This window comes from Etheostoma cragini, chromosome 6, assembly GCF_013103735.1.
Source record: "Etheostoma cragini isolate CJK2018 chromosome 6, CSU_Ecrag_1.0, whole genome shotgun sequence".
Lineage (NCBI taxonomy): Eukaryota > Metazoa > Chordata > Actinopteri > Perciformes > Percidae > Etheostoma > Etheostoma cragini.
The window spans coordinates 13,374,619-13,394,260 of NC_048412.1; the positions used below are offsets into that span (position 1 = coordinate 13,374,619).

General features: G+C 42.1%; 3 protein-coding genes across 9 annotated transcripts in view; 1 reads left to right on the forward strand and 2 right to left on the reverse strand.

Moving 5' to 3' along the window:
• fez2 (fasciculation and elongation protein zeta 2) overlaps positions 1-2,031 on the reverse strand; it is a 5,598-nt gene extending 3,567 nt beyond the window's left edge. For all 3 annotated transcript variants that reach the window (XM_034873767.1, XM_034873766.1, XM_034873765.1), the window contains exons 1-2: positions 1,550-2,031; positions 42-150 (exon numbers count right to left, since the gene is read on the reverse strand). In XM_034873767.1, the coding sequence (XP_034729658.1) occupies positions 42-150; positions 1,550-1,884 (444 nt within the window). In that variant the 5' untranslated portion in view covers positions 1,885-2,031. The remainder of the gene's footprint in view (positions 1-41; positions 151-1,549) is intronic.
• A 347-nt stretch (positions 2,032-2,378) lies between these two features.
• Positions 2,379-6,956, forward strand: ubxn11 (UBX domain protein 11). Of its 4 annotated transcripts, none has more exons than XM_034873760.1 (14): positions 2,380-2,640; positions 2,740-2,783; positions 3,274-3,405; positions 3,598-3,698; positions 3,772-3,823; positions 3,915-3,994; positions 4,081-4,186; positions 4,309-4,526; positions 4,621-4,698; positions 4,773-4,896; positions 4,997-5,100; positions 5,253-5,326; positions 5,896-6,045; positions 6,229-6,956. In XM_034873760.1, the coding sequence occupies exons 1-14, from the start codon at positions 2,570-2,572 to the stop codon at positions 6,398-6,400; spliced, it is 1,506 nt and encodes a 501-aa protein (XP_034729651.1). In that variant the 5' UTR covers positions 2,380-2,569; the 3' UTR covers positions 6,401-6,956. The 4 variants fall into 4 exon arrangements, with proteins under 4 accessions (XP_034729654.1, XP_034729651.1, XP_034729653.1 ...); XM_034873762.1 differs by having other exon boundaries at positions 6,006-6,045; XM_034873761.1 differs by having other exon boundaries at positions 2,381-2,640; positions 2,743-2,783.
• Positions 6,957-7,290: 334 nt separating this feature from the next.
• Positions 7,291-19,086, reverse strand: cep85 (centrosomal protein 85). 2 transcript variants are annotated; one of them, XM_034873758.1, is made up of 14 exons: positions 18,823-19,086; positions 17,838-17,897; positions 17,600-17,731; positions 13,158-13,945; positions 11,527-11,657; positions 11,147-11,264; positions 10,827-11,012; positions 10,536-10,688; positions 10,301-10,455; positions 10,075-10,192; positions 9,442-9,492; positions 9,247-9,354; positions 8,862-9,105; positions 7,291-8,773 (listed from the first exon to the last, which is right to left on the reverse strand). In XM_034873758.1, the coding sequence occupies exons 2-14, from the start codon at positions 17,875-17,877 to the stop codon at positions 8,610-8,612; spliced, it is 2,388 nt and encodes a 795-aa protein (XP_034729649.1). In that variant the 5' UTR covers positions 17,878-17,897; positions 18,823-19,086; the 3' UTR covers positions 7,291-8,609. The 2 variants fall into 2 exon arrangements, with proteins under 2 accessions (XP_034729649.1, XP_034729650.1); XM_034873759.1 differs by lacking the exons at positions 17,600-17,731; positions 17,838-17,897; positions 18,823-19,086 and adding an exon at positions 14,558-14,915.
• Between the last annotated feature and the right edge of the window lie 556 nt (positions 19,087-19,642).

A 19,642-nucleotide genomic window follows, 5' to 3' on the forward strand; every position in this document is an offset into this window, starting at 1 on the left:
AAGTGGGACAGAGACGGGATGGGAGGAGTAGAGTCACGCACAGGCTTGTCCTCCAGGTTGAATGTGGGGATGTGGAGGGAGCAGGTTCGAGACTGTTTCCAATCCACCGGCATCACACGGCCATAGTTACTGGTCAAAACCTTCCAGATTCTGTGGAGGACCACATAACATTTCAGTCCAAAATATACATGATCCTGGCATGAGTTAAGTTTTGTTTACTCTTCAAATTGCTCAGCTTGTAAAAACAGTCTGGAGAGAGTCAGAGAAAATAACCCAGGCACTTCAGAAACTAAAGGCATGCAGCGTTTGAAAGATATGGACATTTATCAGGCAGAGGAAGTCTAGCAAAAGGTGCTATTTAACTGCATTATGGAAAATAAAGCGTTTTTTTTTGTTTGTTTTATTTTTTTTATTCATACCGGTGACAAACAGACCTGCCATGACTGGGCTTAACCCAGTAGAACACGAGGGCACCTTTGAGCATCCTTTTCTTACAGCACTTATCTCAGGAGCACTGGTTTAATATCAACAATTTATTGAAAACAAACCTACATTTTAGCCAGGGTACTGGTAGTGACTGTAAGTACAAAGACACCAAAAATATATTTTCAGACATCACATCCACAAATGTCACAATCAGATTAAACTGTTTTAATGCAGAAGTTGTGTGAAATCCTCAATAGAATTGTTTTAATTGAAAATATCATAGACGATGACATTTAAGGCATCACAAAAGTGCAGCATGGTGCCTCCTGATGGAAAACTGAATTTACAGTTTTAGTGCCGGAGACAATGTTTAAGGTACAAGGTGTTTTTTCACACTGTTTATTACTAAAACACATTTAGTCTTTGGAATAGCAATGTGCTGATATGAAGGTTAAAAATATACATATGTATATCATTACATTTTAATTTCTTACCACTTTCCTGATAGATGACTGAAATGATTAGATTATAAAACATAGTTGCAGATTAATTCCTGAGATCAACTAATCGATTAATCAACTTTAGCTCTAAATAATCATCATATAGGGTATTTTTGCAATACCAAAGCCTATTTATATAGATTTAAGATACAATATAAAACAAACACAAATACAGCCTACAATAAAAGTGATCATAGAAATCACAAGTGCCAAGTTCAAATACGTATCGGCTGCAAAAACAAAACAGAACTTTTCAGTCCACTCATATCGACTAATGTCTGTTTTAAAAAGCCATTTGGGGGCAGATCTATAATATGCCGATATCAGTGCGCCTGTTTGGTTGAGTGTGTACATTTCCAGTCAGTTATTTTATGGTAAAACAGTTCTATGTTCTGAGTTTTGATAGCTTGCTAAAATATGGTGGCATTGTCACTGTATCTCCTTAACATACAGCAATGATGTAACCATATCGAAGAATCACTCTTGATCTAGGAAATTAAATGTCCCATTTAAGATAGCATTTGTAGATTTTTTTTCCTGCAGCAGTGAGTTAAAGCCTCAACATCGATATCATTAACAACAACTAGCCGACCTGCGGACAGGCCGGAAACAATAACACTCACTCGTCTTTCTCCAGCAGCGAGTCCTCGGTTATCACATTCACAGGAGCGATGCTGTCCGTCTTGGCGTTGAAATTTTGGAAGCACACGGATAACTTCTCGTCAAAATCGTTCACCAGGTCCTCCATGGACCCGAAAGCACCGATTTCCTCCAGGGAGAAGCTGCTGTCTCGCAGCTCCGGGGTATCATCATCATGATCCAGGAGAAGCTGCGGTGCTGCTTCCCCCGCGGCGGAGGCTACATGGCCCTTCCGCGGCAGCAGCCGCTGGCCTGAAACCCTGCTCAAATCACCCAAAATCGGCCAGTCGTCGTCGAAATGTGCGATAGGTGCAGCCATAGTCCGGACCAGCCTAATAGCCCCGGGTTAATGGTGGATGTATCGTGGGACTGGCAGGCCTCAGCATCCTCTCTGAATGCCCGCTCACTTCCCACAGCGCGCGAGGCTGACCTGGACAGTATGGCTGCACCGCCGCGGGCCGACTAGTGGCTGTAATAGTAACCAGACCAGAGGACCATGACTCCGACTCAATGAGCGTTTGGATATTAAGATGCATTTTTTTAAAAACTTACTTAAACATTATTAATTTCAACAGTTGATCCCATTAAAATTGTATTTAATACTTGTACTCTTTGTTTATTCTTGTTTCATGCAACAACAAAAAAACGAGCGTGATGTCGACGGCCTGTAAACCCATGTGTAGGCTTATAACTGATGAATGAAGGAAAAACAGCTTTGTGTGCGTGTGTGTGCGCGCGCGCGCGCGCGTGTGACAGACAAACAAACAGAGGGATAGTAACGACAGTAACAGTTACCTCCTGCGGATGAAACAGGAAGTACCCAGCCATCACGTCATTCTTCAATTTCAGCTCCACGCTCTGTGTTGCTAATAACAACGGACTCTAAACAAACTGGAGAAAAAAAAACTCGGGTCACCCTGTGAAGAGGCCTGTTAATACTCGAGCTAGTTTGGGATATTTATTCTTAGGAGTTTACCTGCAGTGCCTATGCTGACTCAGGTCAAATGAGCTCACCTTTGTCGATGCTGAAGAAAACGAGGCGCACTCCGCTGCAGGGCCCTCTGAGTGAGCAATGGTAGGTGATAATCACTGGGAAACATCGAAGTGCTATCGCTATATGTCAATGGGAAGAGTTTATACAGGGGACATATACATTGAACGTGTTTTTGACCAGCAGGGGCAGACAAAGCGTGCCTTACAGGAGGAATCTGTTAAAAGGTAGGTTTCTAGTCCAGTCTTCTACTAAATATAAAGCAGACTGCGCTGACACGTCACTGAAACAGCACTTATCACCAGCGGAAGCTGATCCTTTACTTAAAGTTAAAGCACTAATGGCACACTGTGAACCGTTAAGTAGGCTACATTAAAAGTATGCAATAAAAGTATAAAATAAGGAAAATGCACCTAAGGTATCACACACACACACACACACACACACACACACACACACACACACACACACACACACACACACACACACATATATGTATAGCCAGTAGTGGAATGTGGAATGTAACATATATAGTACAAAACAAACATATGGAGACCTAACCAAGCTTAAAAAGCTCTTATTGGTGGATTGATTAAGGTCTTTATATGTTTGGTTTGTACTATATATGTTACATTTCACCATTGGTTATCAAATTACTCTCTTACTCTATTACAAACTGATTTTGGACTTTCACATTTTGGTATTTTTTTCCGCCAGAATTTCAGGCTGCATTGGCTGATGATGATGATGATGATGATGATGCATCCTCTGGTCTAAATCCTCCCTTGACCTCACACAGTCCAGCTAAAGATCCCGCCACTTCTAAGTCAAAAGCCCCATTGAAAAAATGTATGAGGAAATACAAAGTTTTTTTTAAAGTAATGACACAAATTGAATATTTTAGCTTACTAGATGCATCTATATGTATGTATGTGTATATATATATATATATATATATATATATATATATATATATATATATATATATATATTTGAAAGGGCAATGTATGCTTTCACATACTTTAAGACTCTGATATTTAGGTGCTCCACCAAGCGACTTTGAGCTTATGTCTGCCATGATGCGGCGGTTGAGCCTGCTGGAGAAAACGGTGAAGAGCCAAGCGGAGGAGATCAAGCGCAAGGTGAAAAACACGGCAAAATACAAAACAAACGTCTTTCAAACTCCACCAACTCACTTTAAATGTCTTCTTAAAGGATACAAGGATTTCAATCTTGGAGAAAAAACAGACACTTCTGAATACATCAGGTAACATCTACAGATATTTGTTGTGATTTAGATTTCATTTCTAAATAAAGGGTTTGATGTTTGACTATGTCTGGGCTGTGTGTGGATTTAGAGAGTACCCATGATCTGAGTGGCAGAGACGGTCTTGAAAGAAGGTGCCAACAACTGCAGAATGAAGTGTGTAAAATGAATGTAAGTTGACTTTATAAAAGATTTCATTAAAACATGTGATTACACCATACGACTGTATTATAATTCTACTGCTCCCTACCTTGCAGAGCTTTCTGAATGACTATGGTTTGATCTGGGTGGGAGATGAGGAGAGCAGTGACCCTGCTGAAAGGGAGCAGCCACGTAGCTTAGAGAGAGGCCTCTGGCAGCCAGGTAGTTTCCATCTGCCGTTACTTTTCAGGCTTCTGAAACATTCACCTTCCAAAAAACAATAATATCACCGTACCATCTATCTTAATGATACCTAACATGTTGGGTATCTTTCCTTTTGCAAGATGGCTCTGCGATCAGGAGCTTCCACATGAACTTTGACCTGGTGCGGCAGAGGATCAAGGAGCTGAACATCCTGGCAGGGGAGGGAGAGTGTTTTGTGCAGTCAACAGCCACTAGGGGACAGTTGTCAAAAAAGGATCCTATTCAACTGAGTCTCTATAGCAACGGCATTGTCATGTTTGAGGGTCCTTTCCGCTCTTATCAGGAGCACAGCACCCAGGTTAGCTTACTAACTAAAGTTGCACAGGAATAAATGTAATACTTGAATCGTGGATTCTTTTGTGGTTCAAATCCTCTTTCTTCGGTCTTTGCAGCGGTGCATGCAAGATCTGATGGACGGATATTTTCCATCTGAGCTTCAAGAAAGATTTCCAGATGGTGTGCCTTTTGAGGTGTGTGTCTATTTGTCTGTGAGCAAATGTATGTATGTGCAACTTTGCTAATTCTTAGAATTTCTTTTATGCAGGTTCATGACAGGCGAGATGAGGAGTTCATCTTCAGGCTACCGTGGAATACGTTTCCTGGCGGAGGACAGACTGTTCTTGGGAAGAAAGACCAATCATTAAATGCCGTCAGCTCTCAATTACCTGGTCTGTTCCGCGAAACATCACATCAATATCACCAGAAGTTGGACCAGAAATGGGACTCCTCAGTCTTAATGGTTGTTCTTGTGTTTTCTTTTGTTCATAGGCAAGAAGTTAAGCATGGATCGGTTCTTGAGCAGGTTACCAAAGGTGGTAGTGAAAGCTGGGCGTGTGATTGATATCAGGGACTCAGTGAGGGCTGCCCTGCAGGTGAGGAGCAAGCAGAGAGGATCCACCTCATTCCGAGAACACCTACTTACCATAAGTTTTTGTACTCATAGGTCTTGTGTGTTTAGCAGATGATCGCTATATGTACACTTACCTAAGTATGCTCATTATTATCTAACAAGTACTTTCACTAGGATTCATCCGATGCTCAAAGAGGCAACTCAATGATCTTCATAGACACGCCGGCACTGCAAGTGACAAAGAAGAGGTATTATATTTTTTTGGCATCAATTACGCAAACACACTGATATTTGTTTTTATACCATCAATTGTGATAAATAATTTGTTGCCTAAACTGACACAGGATAATTTAAAGATACAAAATAAGTCAGGAGGAATTTTGTATAAACTGTAAAATGATGCACAGATCTGCAATATTTCCATTTGATCTAAAAGGTAGGGCCATCCCAAATATTGAATCTTGGGTTTACACTCAGTGTAAGATACAAGACACAAAGTATAGAAGATGCTGTCAAACAGTGTTCAAATCATCATCTATCATGTAGAAATTACAGGGGAAACAGGGTTTATGGGGTTAAAGGAATTACTAAATCAAAGAACACACTACATGGTGTAAAGACCAATGAAATACTGATTCGGCTGTGGAGATTACAGTATGCACTGGTTTAAAAAATAGGGCAAGTCGCCATGGACAGCCAGCACTCGTCAGACCAGCGGAGCCGTTATTATGTTATGTTCTGAATGTTAGGCCTTCCACACTGCAGCTGGGTTACACTCTATGTAATGAATATTGCATTGGTTGTTCCCTGTCACCAGACACCAGATGATCAGCCCCGACCGGCCTTCATCTGCCCATGATGTCATCACACTCAAGGTGAAGTCAGAAGATGGGAATCATACTTACATACTGAAAATGTGCTTCTCAGAAACAATCGGGCACCTCCGGCAACATCTGGACAAACACAGGTGAGACATCGTCCTCCTGCACTAAGTAATGGTTATTTTATCATCCTGTTTATGACATATGTGATATGTTGTGTGTGATGTTTGTAAGCTACCGGGACCTTGAATTTCCACTTGGGGATCAATAATGTATCTATTTTTCTGTTCGGTCTTTACAATATGTGACACTAGTTGCTTGCATTACAGAGGGAGTGGTCTCGCTGGTTACAACATCTTCAGTGCTTACCCACAATGCTGCTACGATGATGACCGGCAGACGCTCCAGTCATGTGGACTAATGACTAATGCTACTCTGCTGCTGGGAAAGAAGCAACACTCTCATTCCCTAACTGAAGTCAATAAAAGGAAGGTTTTCTAAAAAAAAAAAAAAAGGTCACAGCACACATTTTGACTCATCATAATAGGAAAAGCACAGCTGTTACCAGTAAGCAGCATGCACAATACCAGGACGCTGACCCCTGCCTGGGATCATTTTTATGTTACGTAACATGAGGGCAGAGAATACTGTGCCTTTAAAAACAGAGCTGGTGGTCCACCAGGACTGAATGGATGTAACTGATAGCGGTAACACAACATTTTATAACAAGGTGGTGATGCTCGATACCCAGACAGCTTAATAAGATACATTTCTTATACCAATTCGGCATTTCAAAGCACTGCATCCCAAGCTATTGAAAGCTAGTACCTGTGCCTTTCTGCACAGAAGGGATGAATTTACTGTCGTTACAAAAAAAAAAAATGAGATACACAAATTAAAACAAAATGTTGAAAATCTTTATTTCTAAAATATGTAAATACAAACAAGGACAAAAGTATGAAAATACAAACATCTTTTTCCCTTTCACAAAACATTTGAGATGTTAAGGCATGCGGAGCCTGACGTTCCAGATAAATCTTGTGCTACTTAAGTTTTGGAAAAAAGGTCCCATGAAATAAAAAAAAAATGGCTTGTGTGTCCCTGGGTTTATTCTCAGTATAATGTTTTGTCAGAAAAACCCCAGAAATTGTTGCATATATTTGTATTAAAATCCATTTTTCTTCCTGTGTGTTTTTCCCTTCTATTTTTTTTTTTTTTTATAAATGGCTTATCCTGCACTTGGGGCAAACATAGAATTCCATTCAGTACAGTGTGATTGGGGATTTTGAGGTGATCCAGCCAACCCCCCCCATCGTCATCGTGTCCAATAGAAACATGTTCCTCTTCTACCTGAAGAAGGTGAAGAACCACGACTCAATGACTCCTGCCAATTTTTCCTATGTTCACGTTCCATCAGCCCCAACATGTTAGCAGATATGAAACACATCAAACCACAGGAGAAAATGACAATCTGAAAGCCACTTCATGGGACCTTTACACGTTTACTCAAACAAATTAGCACATTATTACAGCAAACCATTAGGAGGCTTTCCCAACGAGTTGTCAAAGCAAACAATAAGAAATAAATAATACTAAAGATTAATACTGTTTCTTAGTCATAAATGTATCAAACAGTTAACCACTCTGTCGAATGTGAGTCTTCCATTATCAACCTGAAATGTACAGTAAACTGAAATTATTCATTAACACAGAGAAGATCCTACAAAGTTCTCCCAGACTGAAGAGTTTCACCTCCCTTCGGTAGTCTACAGGAACAAAAACAGTGTTAGGGGCCCCCACACGCTCTGGGATGTGGCCCAATGTTTTCCGTTACATTCAGAGTCAGGGAATGTATCGACTATCCCACTGGTTGATACGCTGAGAGAAAGGTCATATTGGAAGAGTCAGCTGCAAACAGCCCTTTGTGGTTGGTCTTAAATTAATTTAGCATTGCGGTTGCAAGCGTGACAGAAAGGCACATGTTGGCATTCATTCAGAACAAGGCCTGCAGCGGAGAGAAGCAGTCACAAACATTCACAGACCTGCACAACTGCTTCGACCAGAGTTTCTTTGGTAATCAAACTGTTGTAGGCTTGTTGGTGTGTGTGTAGCTGACTTGGTATTGAACCATTCAGCATCAAGTCTTGTACCTCACAGCAGTCTTATGTTACAGTGTTCGCCATTTTAAATAATGGCACGTTAAAAACATTTACTGGTGAATTCAGTTAAAAGCACAGGTTAAGATATTTTTCAGTTGATTGTCAACCACCTCTTGGATAATTCCCCTCCAGAGAGAAATAAAAAAGAAAGAAAATAAATTATATATTTGTGGGACTTCTACACAAATAGTTATCTACTAAAAATTGAACAAAAACTATAAGACTGTTTGGTAACTGACAGTATTCATGTCATTAATAAAAACAAAAAACACACTTGTTGCTTAAGGATCAAGTATTAGAGGTAAGTTATTTTCCGTTAGCCCCTGGACTGAAATAGATAAACTCAGTGGGGGGTGGGGGGGGGGGGGGCTCGAGAATCAACGTACAGTCAGTCGAGAGAAGTGGAAGCGAAACCATTTGGGCTTTCCTCTGTCCTCGTTTTAAGAAAAATTGCCAGTCCTCTTTCTGACATTCAGTAACTAGTCATGAAAGACAAGCCCCTTTTAGATGCTTCAGGAGGTGAAGCTTCCTCCATCACCTGGTTGGCAGGGTTACTGGGTGATGCAGTTTTCTCCCATGTCCTGTGCGTACCGGTCCAGTATTACATTGCGTAGTTCCTCGACATCCCGACGGAGCTGTTGAGCTTCAACCAGCTTCTTCTGCAGCACCTCTGGACTCATCCAGTCCTCGTCCTGCTCTGCCACTGGCGGTGGAGCTGGAAAAACAAAAAAAAAACATGACACTTTAATATCTCTGAAAACTATTTATTACATAGAAAGAGTAAAAACGTATTCAGTGCTCACATGTGAGGCCGAGCAGCAGGGAGAGGTTGGGGTCCTGTCCTTGAGCTCTCTGGGTCAGAATGCTGCACAGGGAGCGCAGGTCACGGAGGCAGGAGGCGATCTCTGCATGGAGGCTCTGTGTGAGACGAGCCCCAGCAGGCTGCAGGGTAGAGGAGACCTGGGTAGTGCCCCTCTGGTCTGGATCACTCATTCGCTCCTGCAGGGTCAGATTTTGCTCCATCAGCTCCTGGTTCTGGGCCGACAGCTGAAACGCAACAGTCAGGATCAGAATTATCCAGTCTAAGTGTCAGGCACTTTATAAACAGGCTTGCTAAGGATTCTCAGGTCCCATGCATACATAACACATAAAGACATATTTGCATTTTGAGTTAGTCTTCTGTCTCACCTCCTTCAAGGCTGTGTGGAGCTCTAACACGTTCTGCTCTTTGGCCAACACATCTTCTCTGAGAGCCTGAGAGCTGCTCTCTTCCTGAGATATCTGCTCCTCCAAAGCCTGCAGACACAAACAATGAATAACTCCCACATGTTAAGAGACAAGAAACAAACCAATCGTTTAGACTCAGTGTGAAGAGATAAAAACCTGGATCTGGGAGCCAAGCTGTTCCATCATTCGGTGCTGCTTCTCAATGACCTGCAAAATGAAGAGCTAAGGTTTAAAACAACATAACCGCAAAAGTTAACTCCTACTCCTTTCATTTTTAAAGATCAAATTACATCACTCTTTCCCCACCCTGTTCTGTAGGACTGGGAGGTTGTGACCTAAGCTTCATGGAAATAGTCCATTAGAGAAAGAGAAAGAGAGCGAGAGAACTTCTGTGTGTAAATCTGTCTCGTGCATGTATGTATGTATGTATGTATGTATGTATGTATGTATGCTTCTGTACGTTATTCTCACTGACGTGGCAAATTGTGAATGGGCCTTAGAGGACTTATGAGTTTGAGTTTGTGTGTGTGTGTGAGAGTGAGACCAGAAGCCTTTACTCTTCTGCACAAAGCAGCACAGAAAGCATGGTAAACATTACAGAGAAGACATCAGAGTAGCTACACCCCAAAACAAGCTTTAACCACAACATACAGACACATACTTAAACGGTTTAAACTGCACCCACACACAGTTCCGCTGAGCACACTCAGCTAGATCCACTTTTTGAAGCAGAAGTCATATGCTTCAGGGTCAACCATATACACTGTAAAACTACAACAAATAACTGACCTTTTTATGTCTCTGCTGTTCCTCTCTGAGGGCGTTGTTCTCTACTCTGAGCTTCTCCATATCCAGGGAAGGCAGCCTTGCTCCATCCTCAAGCCCCTGCTGTACCCGCTGCTGCATACTGGCGAAGACAAACATGAGAAGACACATTATGCAAAGTTGTTACTGTTTGAGTGAACATGCCCACTGAAAAGATGTGACATTGTTGTTGGCGTGTGTGTTTACTTACTCAGTAATGGTGGTCAGCAGCTCTCTCTCCCTGCGTTTCTGATCGTCCAGCTGTGCGTCTTTTTCCCGTAGTTGTGAGCATGTTGTCTCTAGACGGACCTCTGCTTCTCGAACCTTCTCCTGCAGCTGGGTCACCTGCTGTTCAGCCTCTACTAGCTGATGCAAAAAACACACGTCCATGTAAATCCGAACACACCCAGTAAGAATGGATTAAACGTAAGCAGAACTGTCCTGACCTGCTTGTTCTGGCTCTGATAGTCCTCCAGGGTGGGCAGGTCAGCTAGATAGCGCTCCAGAGTCTCAATGCGCTGCTGGTTCTCTCTCTTTAGCTCCGTCTCCTTCTGACACTTCTTCTTCAGGTTGTTGATGTGCTTGTCTCGACTGCGGATCTGCAAAAATAGGCTAATATGGTAAGTGGGATAATATGCTCAAAAAGTAACAAGTAATAGGCAAGGTGTTTGACCCCATTTATAACTCAAGCTGTGTGTACGGTGTGTGTTAGGAAGCTGCGTGAGTCAAGCACAAACCCTCTCTTCCTGTTTCTTCATCTCTTCCGCGTGTCTCTCACAGGTGTCCTTCAAGCTGTCAGTTAGTCGGCGTGTCTCAGCCTCGACTGCCCCCAGTCTGCGCTCAGCCTCCGCTTTCTCCATGACAGCACAGTCGGTGCGCTCAGTAAACTGCGCCCTCAGGAACGCATTCTCCCTCTGAGCCTCCTGTAAAGCCACCGTGCGTTACTACAGTTTCAATAAAGGCCCTTGATGGTAAATAGTTTGTAAAGAGGATGAGAGTATGACACAGGGATCTCAGTGTTTGGTTGTGGGAGGAGCTAGTGCTCGTCTTCACTAACCTGTAGCCTCAGCATACACATATCCCCATAAGACGCTCCTCGACCCAGGAGGGCTCCATGGACTTGCAGCTCGCTTTCTCTCAGCCGCTGCTCCAACTGGGTCATGTGCTGCTTTTGTCTGCATCACGACCCAAGCCAACCATCATCAACACAAGAAAAACAAAGTCAGCATCATTGTGGAAAAAAAGACAATCTTTTAAAAGATCTATATAGCCACTGGGGTTACATACATTTAAATACTAAATGTATCTCCCACAATACTAAATCCTTTAAACAGACTAAATTGTGCCATAACACAGTAGCAAGTCAAGATGAAGTGTAACACAAAGCATTATTATGAAACTGTGATACAAAAGGCTAAAGTTGACAGAAACACTTGCCTCTCAATAATGAGCTCCTTCTCTTTTAGCAGACTCTCACTGGCTTTGACCAGAGCGTCCCATTTGCCAGAATCTGACTGAACGGGTGTCGAGTATAGAGATGGGTACTGGCCCACTCCTGCACTCATCATCTGTAACAGAAAGACAAACAGTATGTGACAGTTAGGGCTTCATCATGTAGAGCTGACATGCAGGAGGGATGAGATGCAGAGATTTAAATTGATTGTGTACTACTGACACTTTATATCAGCACTATATATATATATATATATAAAAATAGTGTATAGATGTATAGTTCAGGTGATACATGTGTTGACAGATTTCAGAATTACCGCCAGCTTTGCTTAGCTGGACACCAGAACAAATTATTCTCATACTACAGCAGTGATCTAACAACAGGGTAACAGATACGTTGTCAATAGCAACATGGTCAATTTTTAAAGAGCTATAACAAAAGATACACACCACTTCATGAGTATCAAGCAGTGCAGATCTCTCTTTAGAATACAATGTAATTCCACCTTTTCTTCCAGTCTTTTTTCCAACACACACTGAACGCACGGCTAAATGCCGCTCTATTCTGGTGCCCTGAACAATACATTCAGCACTATGATGAATTAAATAAATGAATACTCGTCTCACATCTTTAACAGCCATTTAGTTTATAAGACAATGTTTGAATCATCATCATCGTGACTAAAACGTACAAGAAGTTCCACAATTACTTTATACAGTAAAACCCCACATGGGTCCAATCAGATTTTTTAGTTTTATTTAAAGATAACTTTTTGGGCCTTTTATGCCTTTATTTGACAGGACAGTTGAAGACATGAAAGGAGAGAGAAGGGAATAACATGCAGAAAAGGGCCACAGGTCAGAGTCAAACCCGGACCCGCTGTGTCAAGGAGTAAACCTCTAAATATGGGCACCCGCTCTACCAACTGAGCTATCTAGGTACCCTGGGTCCTATCAGATTTTGCGTTAAATTATTAAAAGTGGTAAAGTGTCAGCACACGGCATGAGGAAGTCACTCCAGAGTGGTACTCAGTCAGCATTTGCCACATAGGGGGAACGTAGTAAACACTGTGAAATAGTAAAGAGCTGCCTGTTGTGCAACAGTTTTATTTATTTATTTTTTACACAGACTGCAAAAGGAAAGCTGTGACAAGCGGTTTAGTGTTGATCAAGCACAGAATTTTCTCAATTAAACATGTAATGAAATGTAATTTGGGATTTTAACCTGACAACACACACCCGAAATCCCTTTGAAGTTCTCGTGGTTTTGCTGATTGACTGCCATAAAATAGGACAATCCTTCCATATGACTTCGGGCTTTATTTAGTGGAACTTTTTTTTTTTTCCCAAATGTTGACAGAAACTAGATTTCTGGCCATATTTCAATGTCCACAAACAATGACTGCTCCACATGTCCACCGGAACGGCGTTTACATAATCATGGAGTTATCCTCTGAGAAAAACAATTTGGTTTTGCCACCCAGCGGAGATTTTGTGAGAAAAAAAAAAAGGTGACAAAGTCTACTATGATCCAAAAAGAGAAAACTCTACATCCCCAGCTTTTTGTTTCTTTACCTCTAGAGTAGCAGAATTTTCGATCCTGGATAAGTGCTTACCTGCATTTGTTCCAGTTGCAGGCGTAAACTCTCCAGTTGCTGCTTATGTTGCTGTTGCTGCCAACTGGACAGTTCACATCTGTCCTGCCGCAATGGCTCATAACCCTTGGAGCCTGCATGCTCCCTCAGCAGAGCTTGTGTCTGCAGGCTGAGAGGGTTTGCATAACCTCCGGCGGATGCGGTCGCACCAGGCTGACTGCCCCTCTGATTAGAGGTTTCTGCTGTGCCAGGAAACCCAGGCCTAGCTTCAGGCAGAACCTTAAAGCTGTGCTCCATGCTTCCTCTGTAGGCCTCAGACACACAGTCCGGGGTGTCTCTAACGCCAGTCATTTGTAATCGGAGTCTGACATCAGGACATAAGCCCCCCAACAGGGCCGTCTGATTTAGCGTAGGCTCCACAGCAGGAGTGTCAAACCTCTGGCCCTCATCCATCCGTGTGAGGTCTGAGGGGAAAAGCGAGTGGTCCAGGCCATTGACCAGGCTGCGGTAGCGGCTCAGGCAGTCTGGCTTTGGCCCCACATGATCGCCTCCCACACCAGCCTGAGCGTCCAGGTTGGGCGAAGACGCGGATTTGGAGAGATTGGAAGACTTCGACGTGGAGCCACTTGTGGTTCTGGAGCCAGAGGAAGACCTGTGTCCCTCAACGGAGGACAGGGAGTCCTCCTGGACACACAGCTGGGGCTTAGGGGCCGGGGCTCCGGCCGTGGATGGCATGACATGTGCAGTGGGTATGGGGATCTGACTGCGGATGGGCTGGAAAGGGGGGCTGCTGCTGGAACTGCAGAAATCTTTAAAGAGTAAAAGAAGAGTCATTTGAAATTACATGATTATTCGCTTACTGTTCAATATACAGATTGTTAAATTAGTGCAAAATAACTAGAGCACTATTGCGGGCCATTTTCTCTATTTTCAGTCAGTGATGTAAAGGAGATTCAGCAGGGTTTATGGGTGGCCTACTTTGATGATGAGGTGTCACCACTGAAAGAATTAACTGGCTCAGACTGACTCAACCCAGGGAATAGGCTTATAATAGACTTAAACCAATGCGCAGAATAAAAGCTCTGTATTACATGATTAACTAAAACATATGTTGCTGTAAAGCATTGACAAAGCTTGGGTCAGCTGACATGCCACCAAGTGTACATTATAAGTAAAACAATAATAATCTATTTAACTTCTAAAACTCTTGTAATTATTCCCTTAACAGAAAAAGAGAAGCATGAAATCCACTCCAATAAACATGCACAAACATGTTTATATTTGGAAACCTCAGAGATCACATTATGCTTAAAAGAACTCCGGGGACGCAGCTAAGATCACCACAAGTAACAGTACAGACATCTCCACAAGCCCCAACACACATCCAAGTTACATAACTGATATTCAACAGCAATACAAACCTGAGAGACCTGTTGAAGTCTGGAAACCTGGCATTCACCTGAACGCAACAAACATGTGATTAGCCGTGGCATGTTTTCTACAGCTGAACTCAGGTGAGCTCAGCTGCAGAACCCTTTAAATCAAAACAAAAGTCCGTCCTCTGCATTTCTGGACAAATCGACCTCTGAAGCCAAGACTGACAGCAGCGCGGCAGGCAGGCCCGTTGCCCAAAACTGTATTGTCCTCAAACAGCCAAACCGGCCTGCACCGAGCTCTGAGCAAATGCACACAAACAGGCATACACAGGAAAGGTTAGGGGTATTTATAGGCCACCTCTCATGTTACAGGGTGAACTGTGGGTGCCGCTTATTTAAGCACCTTGCCTCCTCCCACTGTAACATCACACACACGTACATCCAAAGTCAAAACAAAAGTCCTGCCAGTTCAAACCACAATCTCGTTAAATGAGAAACTGTTCGCATTCCAAGGAACACAATTAGTAAAAAGGGCAAGAATATTATAAAACCAGCAACAAGCTTTCAGGAAGGTGAAATATTAAAAAAAATGCCTCCAGGCTCTCCTGATTCATGACTGGCTAGAACAAGTCAAAACTACTCCGTAAGAAGAACATTTGCTCGATGTTTGCTGAACAGACATTCCTCCATGAAATTATAATTGCTGTGTATCCAACATTATAACAAATACAGGCATCTTTTAAAATATGGTTTAAACACTCAGAAACTAACTTAAAACAATGTTCCATTCTTATGTTCTGATAAAATGCCTGGTTCTATTCCAAAACGGTAAAAAAAACAACAACAACAAAAAAGTTTTAATTTACACCCAAAATAAGCTATACACTATTATCTCCCACAGGTCATTATTGTGTCTGAACGTGGGGTTAACTGTTATGTTGCTAGACACAGCTGTCAGTTTAAGTGCCAGGACAAAGCTGTAGAAGCAAGCACCAGCAGCATGCTCAACAGCTGTAAGCAAACAAGCACCATCTATAGGCACATTAAAAAAGGTCAAATGAAGACAATAGCTATAAAGAAAATATATCCCCAAAACACACATGTAGAGGGTTGGGAGAAAAAAAAAAATCATGCAAACCTAAGAATTAATTAACATTAGGAATCTAATGAGGAGCTGGTCTACAATTTCCTTTAATGAATGCGGTGTGCTCAAGGTGAGGCTGGGCGATACGGAGAAAAATCAAACATCACGATATTTGTATACAAATACCTCGATATTGATACCGCAACAATAGTCTTGATTACTGGTGCTTTCACAAAATATTTCCAAAATGAGATTTTGATAAATTTTCATCAGTAATGTGGATAATGGCTAAGTGGGTAAAAGCAAATATTAGAACAGCTAGAATAGTCTGGGAAGTTCAGAAAATGACAAGTAGAAAAGACATGGAAAAAGACATTTTGTGTTAAATGTATCCTTCGGACTACCTAAAGCCAGGTTTATGGTAGCTGTGGTGTTTCTGGTGCAGATGCACACGCCATTTGGCGTGAAGGCTCCGCAAGCTGTCGCAGCGCGTGATTGCACCCCTCAAAAAAAAAAAAAACTGTGTAACTGCACGCACTGCGCTTTCAATTCAACATGGTTGGCTGGGAAGAGCAGGTTCGCCTTTGAGAACATCAGCGTGCTTCTTTATGTACAGACCACAGAGAGTCAAAGAGCCTTAAATATGTTGTCAAAAAGAGACCACTCTGGGAAAAGAAGAGACCATTTGTTGCAGAGTGTAGGAAAAGCAGAGAGATTGTTTTGTCTAAACTAAAAAAAAACAGCTTTGTGGAAAAAGAGTTCTCTGCAGTGTTACAGGCAGACATTCTTTTGGATTTATAGACAAAAGGACAGTCCCGTTAATGATTAGAGTACATCATTGTAATGTTCCACAAAACGTTGGTGCGGATGTGTTTACTACTGTTGCCACGCAGCCTTCTTCCCTTAACCTCAGCGCTCTTCTTCTTTACTACTTCTTGCTTATTCACAGATTATTTTGTTTGAGTGTAATGCAACAAACAATGTGGCGAACATGAACGTCTCCGTGCACGCTCTTAGTGTGAGCCCACCATCTATGGAGTCCCCCGCGTGGTTTTGCGCGCAAGTATATCCAAAACTTAAGGGAAGCAAACACACATAGATCTAACCTGATGTAAGAAAACCTTTGACTGCTTTGCAGTATTTATGAATAGTTTTCCACTGGCTGCCCTTCCCTAAATACCAGCTTTGTAAAGTGCAAACCTTACAGTGTTGTTATACTTCTGATGTTTTTTCAGTCTATTATTTTGTAGGGTTTCCTGATGCACAGGGGACCAGCCAACCCAGCTGACCCGCCTGCCATTACCTGGAACCTTTGTGATGCTATGTGGTTTTTTCCACTCCAGCATACATGTGTATAAATATAGTACATACGCACACCTCATCTCCAGTGAGATTTCACATTTTCTCCAATGGGAAATTCCCATTTAAATCATGATAGTATAAAACAAAAAAACTTGTTGACTAGCGTGACATTTCGTCCCACAGGCAAGGCCCAGTTTCCATTTAGCTGTCCAGTCCTGGCATCCCAACACCCCATCCTCCCAATTAGCCACAACACCAGAGTAGTGCAGCAGAGCCTTGAGGCATTGTTGGCTGGGACTTTAATCTACCTCTTCAAATCTCCTGAGCACCCACAGTGGATCATGAACATTTTTCTCACTCTATAAATAGCCTAAGAAACACCAACACAAACGTGAAGACAAAGTCTTTTCAGCCTCAGCACAAAGAAGGGGTTGTAGTTGAGTCTAAGGGTCATGTGTGGCTTCTCACCAAATCCTACATTATATTACTTTGAAGCGAACACCATTTTAAAAAGGTTTAGAAGTTTAATGAAAAACAACTATACTGTAGAACACGGATATCCAAAGTGCACGTATGCAGCTGACAAGAAGCACCCACCTCTGGCTGTATGGAGTCCAAACTAGAGCTCCATCACTGACAGACAGACGTCAAAACAAAGTTACACAATACATGCTAGAGGAAGAACAAGCTGAGCCAATCACCTTCTGTGCTGTCAGATGCTGAGGTGCCAAGACCAGTGTCCCCGCTGTCCGATGTTCCAGGTCGGTGGCCAAACCGGCTTTGGAACTTCTCTGACACAGCTGGTGTCTGCCACTCCATGTCAGCAAACAGAGCTAATGTATATTTGTGAAACAGGACAATAGCAACAGAGAAGTATGTCAACACATGCTGAACTGACTGCCACACTGTATGCATTTTGACATCAGAGTGTCAACTTACCTGCTAGTTTGGATTCAATGTATCTGTGTGAAGTTGTCATTCCATACAAGACAATGTCACCTGATTGAGATGAAGAAAAATTACAATACATGTCAAAGCTGTTTACACAACCAACTTCAAAATTATCACTGGTAAAATTCTTGGAATATCTAAGTGTAAGTGAGTTTTATAATTATATATCTGAAAAACCTATTCTTAAGATTTAGTTAAGTTAACTGGGAAAACAGAGACAGAGGCTGATAACAAAGGCTTTGTAATGAACCTGAAACTGAGATATCCTCTAAATAAAAGCTCCTTCCTTGCATTCTGAACCTGTGTATATTATAAACTGAACGTCCAAAGCCTAAACAGCTGTTAGCTATGGACTAATTATCTCACCGATCAAATTTATTGGCCCATCATCAACATGGACAGAATGCTCTGGGTAGCAACAAAAATAACATGAGCACGTCTTAGCTTTACATAACGTGTTACACAAACATGTGTATCCCTAATAAAGAGGGTACAGGAAGATGCACGTGTGGTAACGTCAAGCAAATGTAACACTTGCTGATGGACACAAACACAAACAGCCTGGTTGCTGCAAACTAATCCTCTTAACTAGCTAATTCATAAAGGAAATGACTGCTAACACTTAACCAGACAAGGCGGGCTACCTGATAAACGTCACTAATTGCGAAATTGAATATATTACAACGTTATACTAGCTAGCTAACGCTATGTAAATACGAGAATCATAGCAACCGAGGTCAAGGCCAAGTTTCATTGTTTTATACTGTTAAGGTTATGCATTGCACCGTTGACAATTGTAACGTTGGCCAATCCAGGACAAATCCGTTTCCGTCTAACAGGCTAGCGTTAGCTAGCAGCACAACGTTGCCGACTGCTTAGCTACTGAACATCATCGTTACAAATCTCTGTTAGCTTTCGTGCGTACGTTACTGTAGCTAGGGTAGCTGTATGAGTTGAAAAAAGGTTACTTTACCTTTTGTTTCACATTAAAACAGAATGCAGTAACAAATCTCGGTTTGAGGCTGGCAACCGAAGACGAATCTGTACCATCCGCTGCTGCTGCTGCCGCTTCTGCTGCTGTTGTTGTTTCAGTTCCGCTAGGCAACTGAACGGATCCCTCTGATGGCAGACTACCCATCAAAGACACAAATGGCAGCTTGTTTAACATCACAGCGCAGCCCGTTCAACAGCGACGCTTTGTGTCTGAGAAACCGTTTGCGGATTTCCTGCCTGCAAAATATATGCAACCGCTCTGCAGTGGTTGCATTTGTAGACTACAGCACCAGAAACTATGTGTAGTGGTGTTCTCGTTTTGAAATGTTGCTGCAGATGCATTAAAAGAGAGGCTAGGTTAATTCTGCCATGAGACCCAAAACACTGCAGTAACACAAAACAAACGAACTCAACAAGATGCATTGAGTTGGCTATGAATAACCTAGAAAATATGGTTTTCGCACGGGTTCAAACGTTTTAAAACAAATTAAACAGTTTTAAACCAGACTACAAACGGGGAAAGGGTAGGTAAATACTGAATGGTTACATGCAAAAATCTGTGTAATTTCCATCGCAGAGGCGCAATACTTGCCCACATGGTAGGAAACAAATTCCACTACCGGTAATTTAAACACTTGTGTATGATGCAGAACAGCTTTGGATGACAAAAAAGGAAAATACCACAAATGCTGACATCAGTAGGAAGTTGGGACATCGATGAACATTGAAACGCCGTCAGGATATTTTGCAATGGAATAAATAGGCCTACAATTAGGCTACTGCAACATCTGTTTCATTCT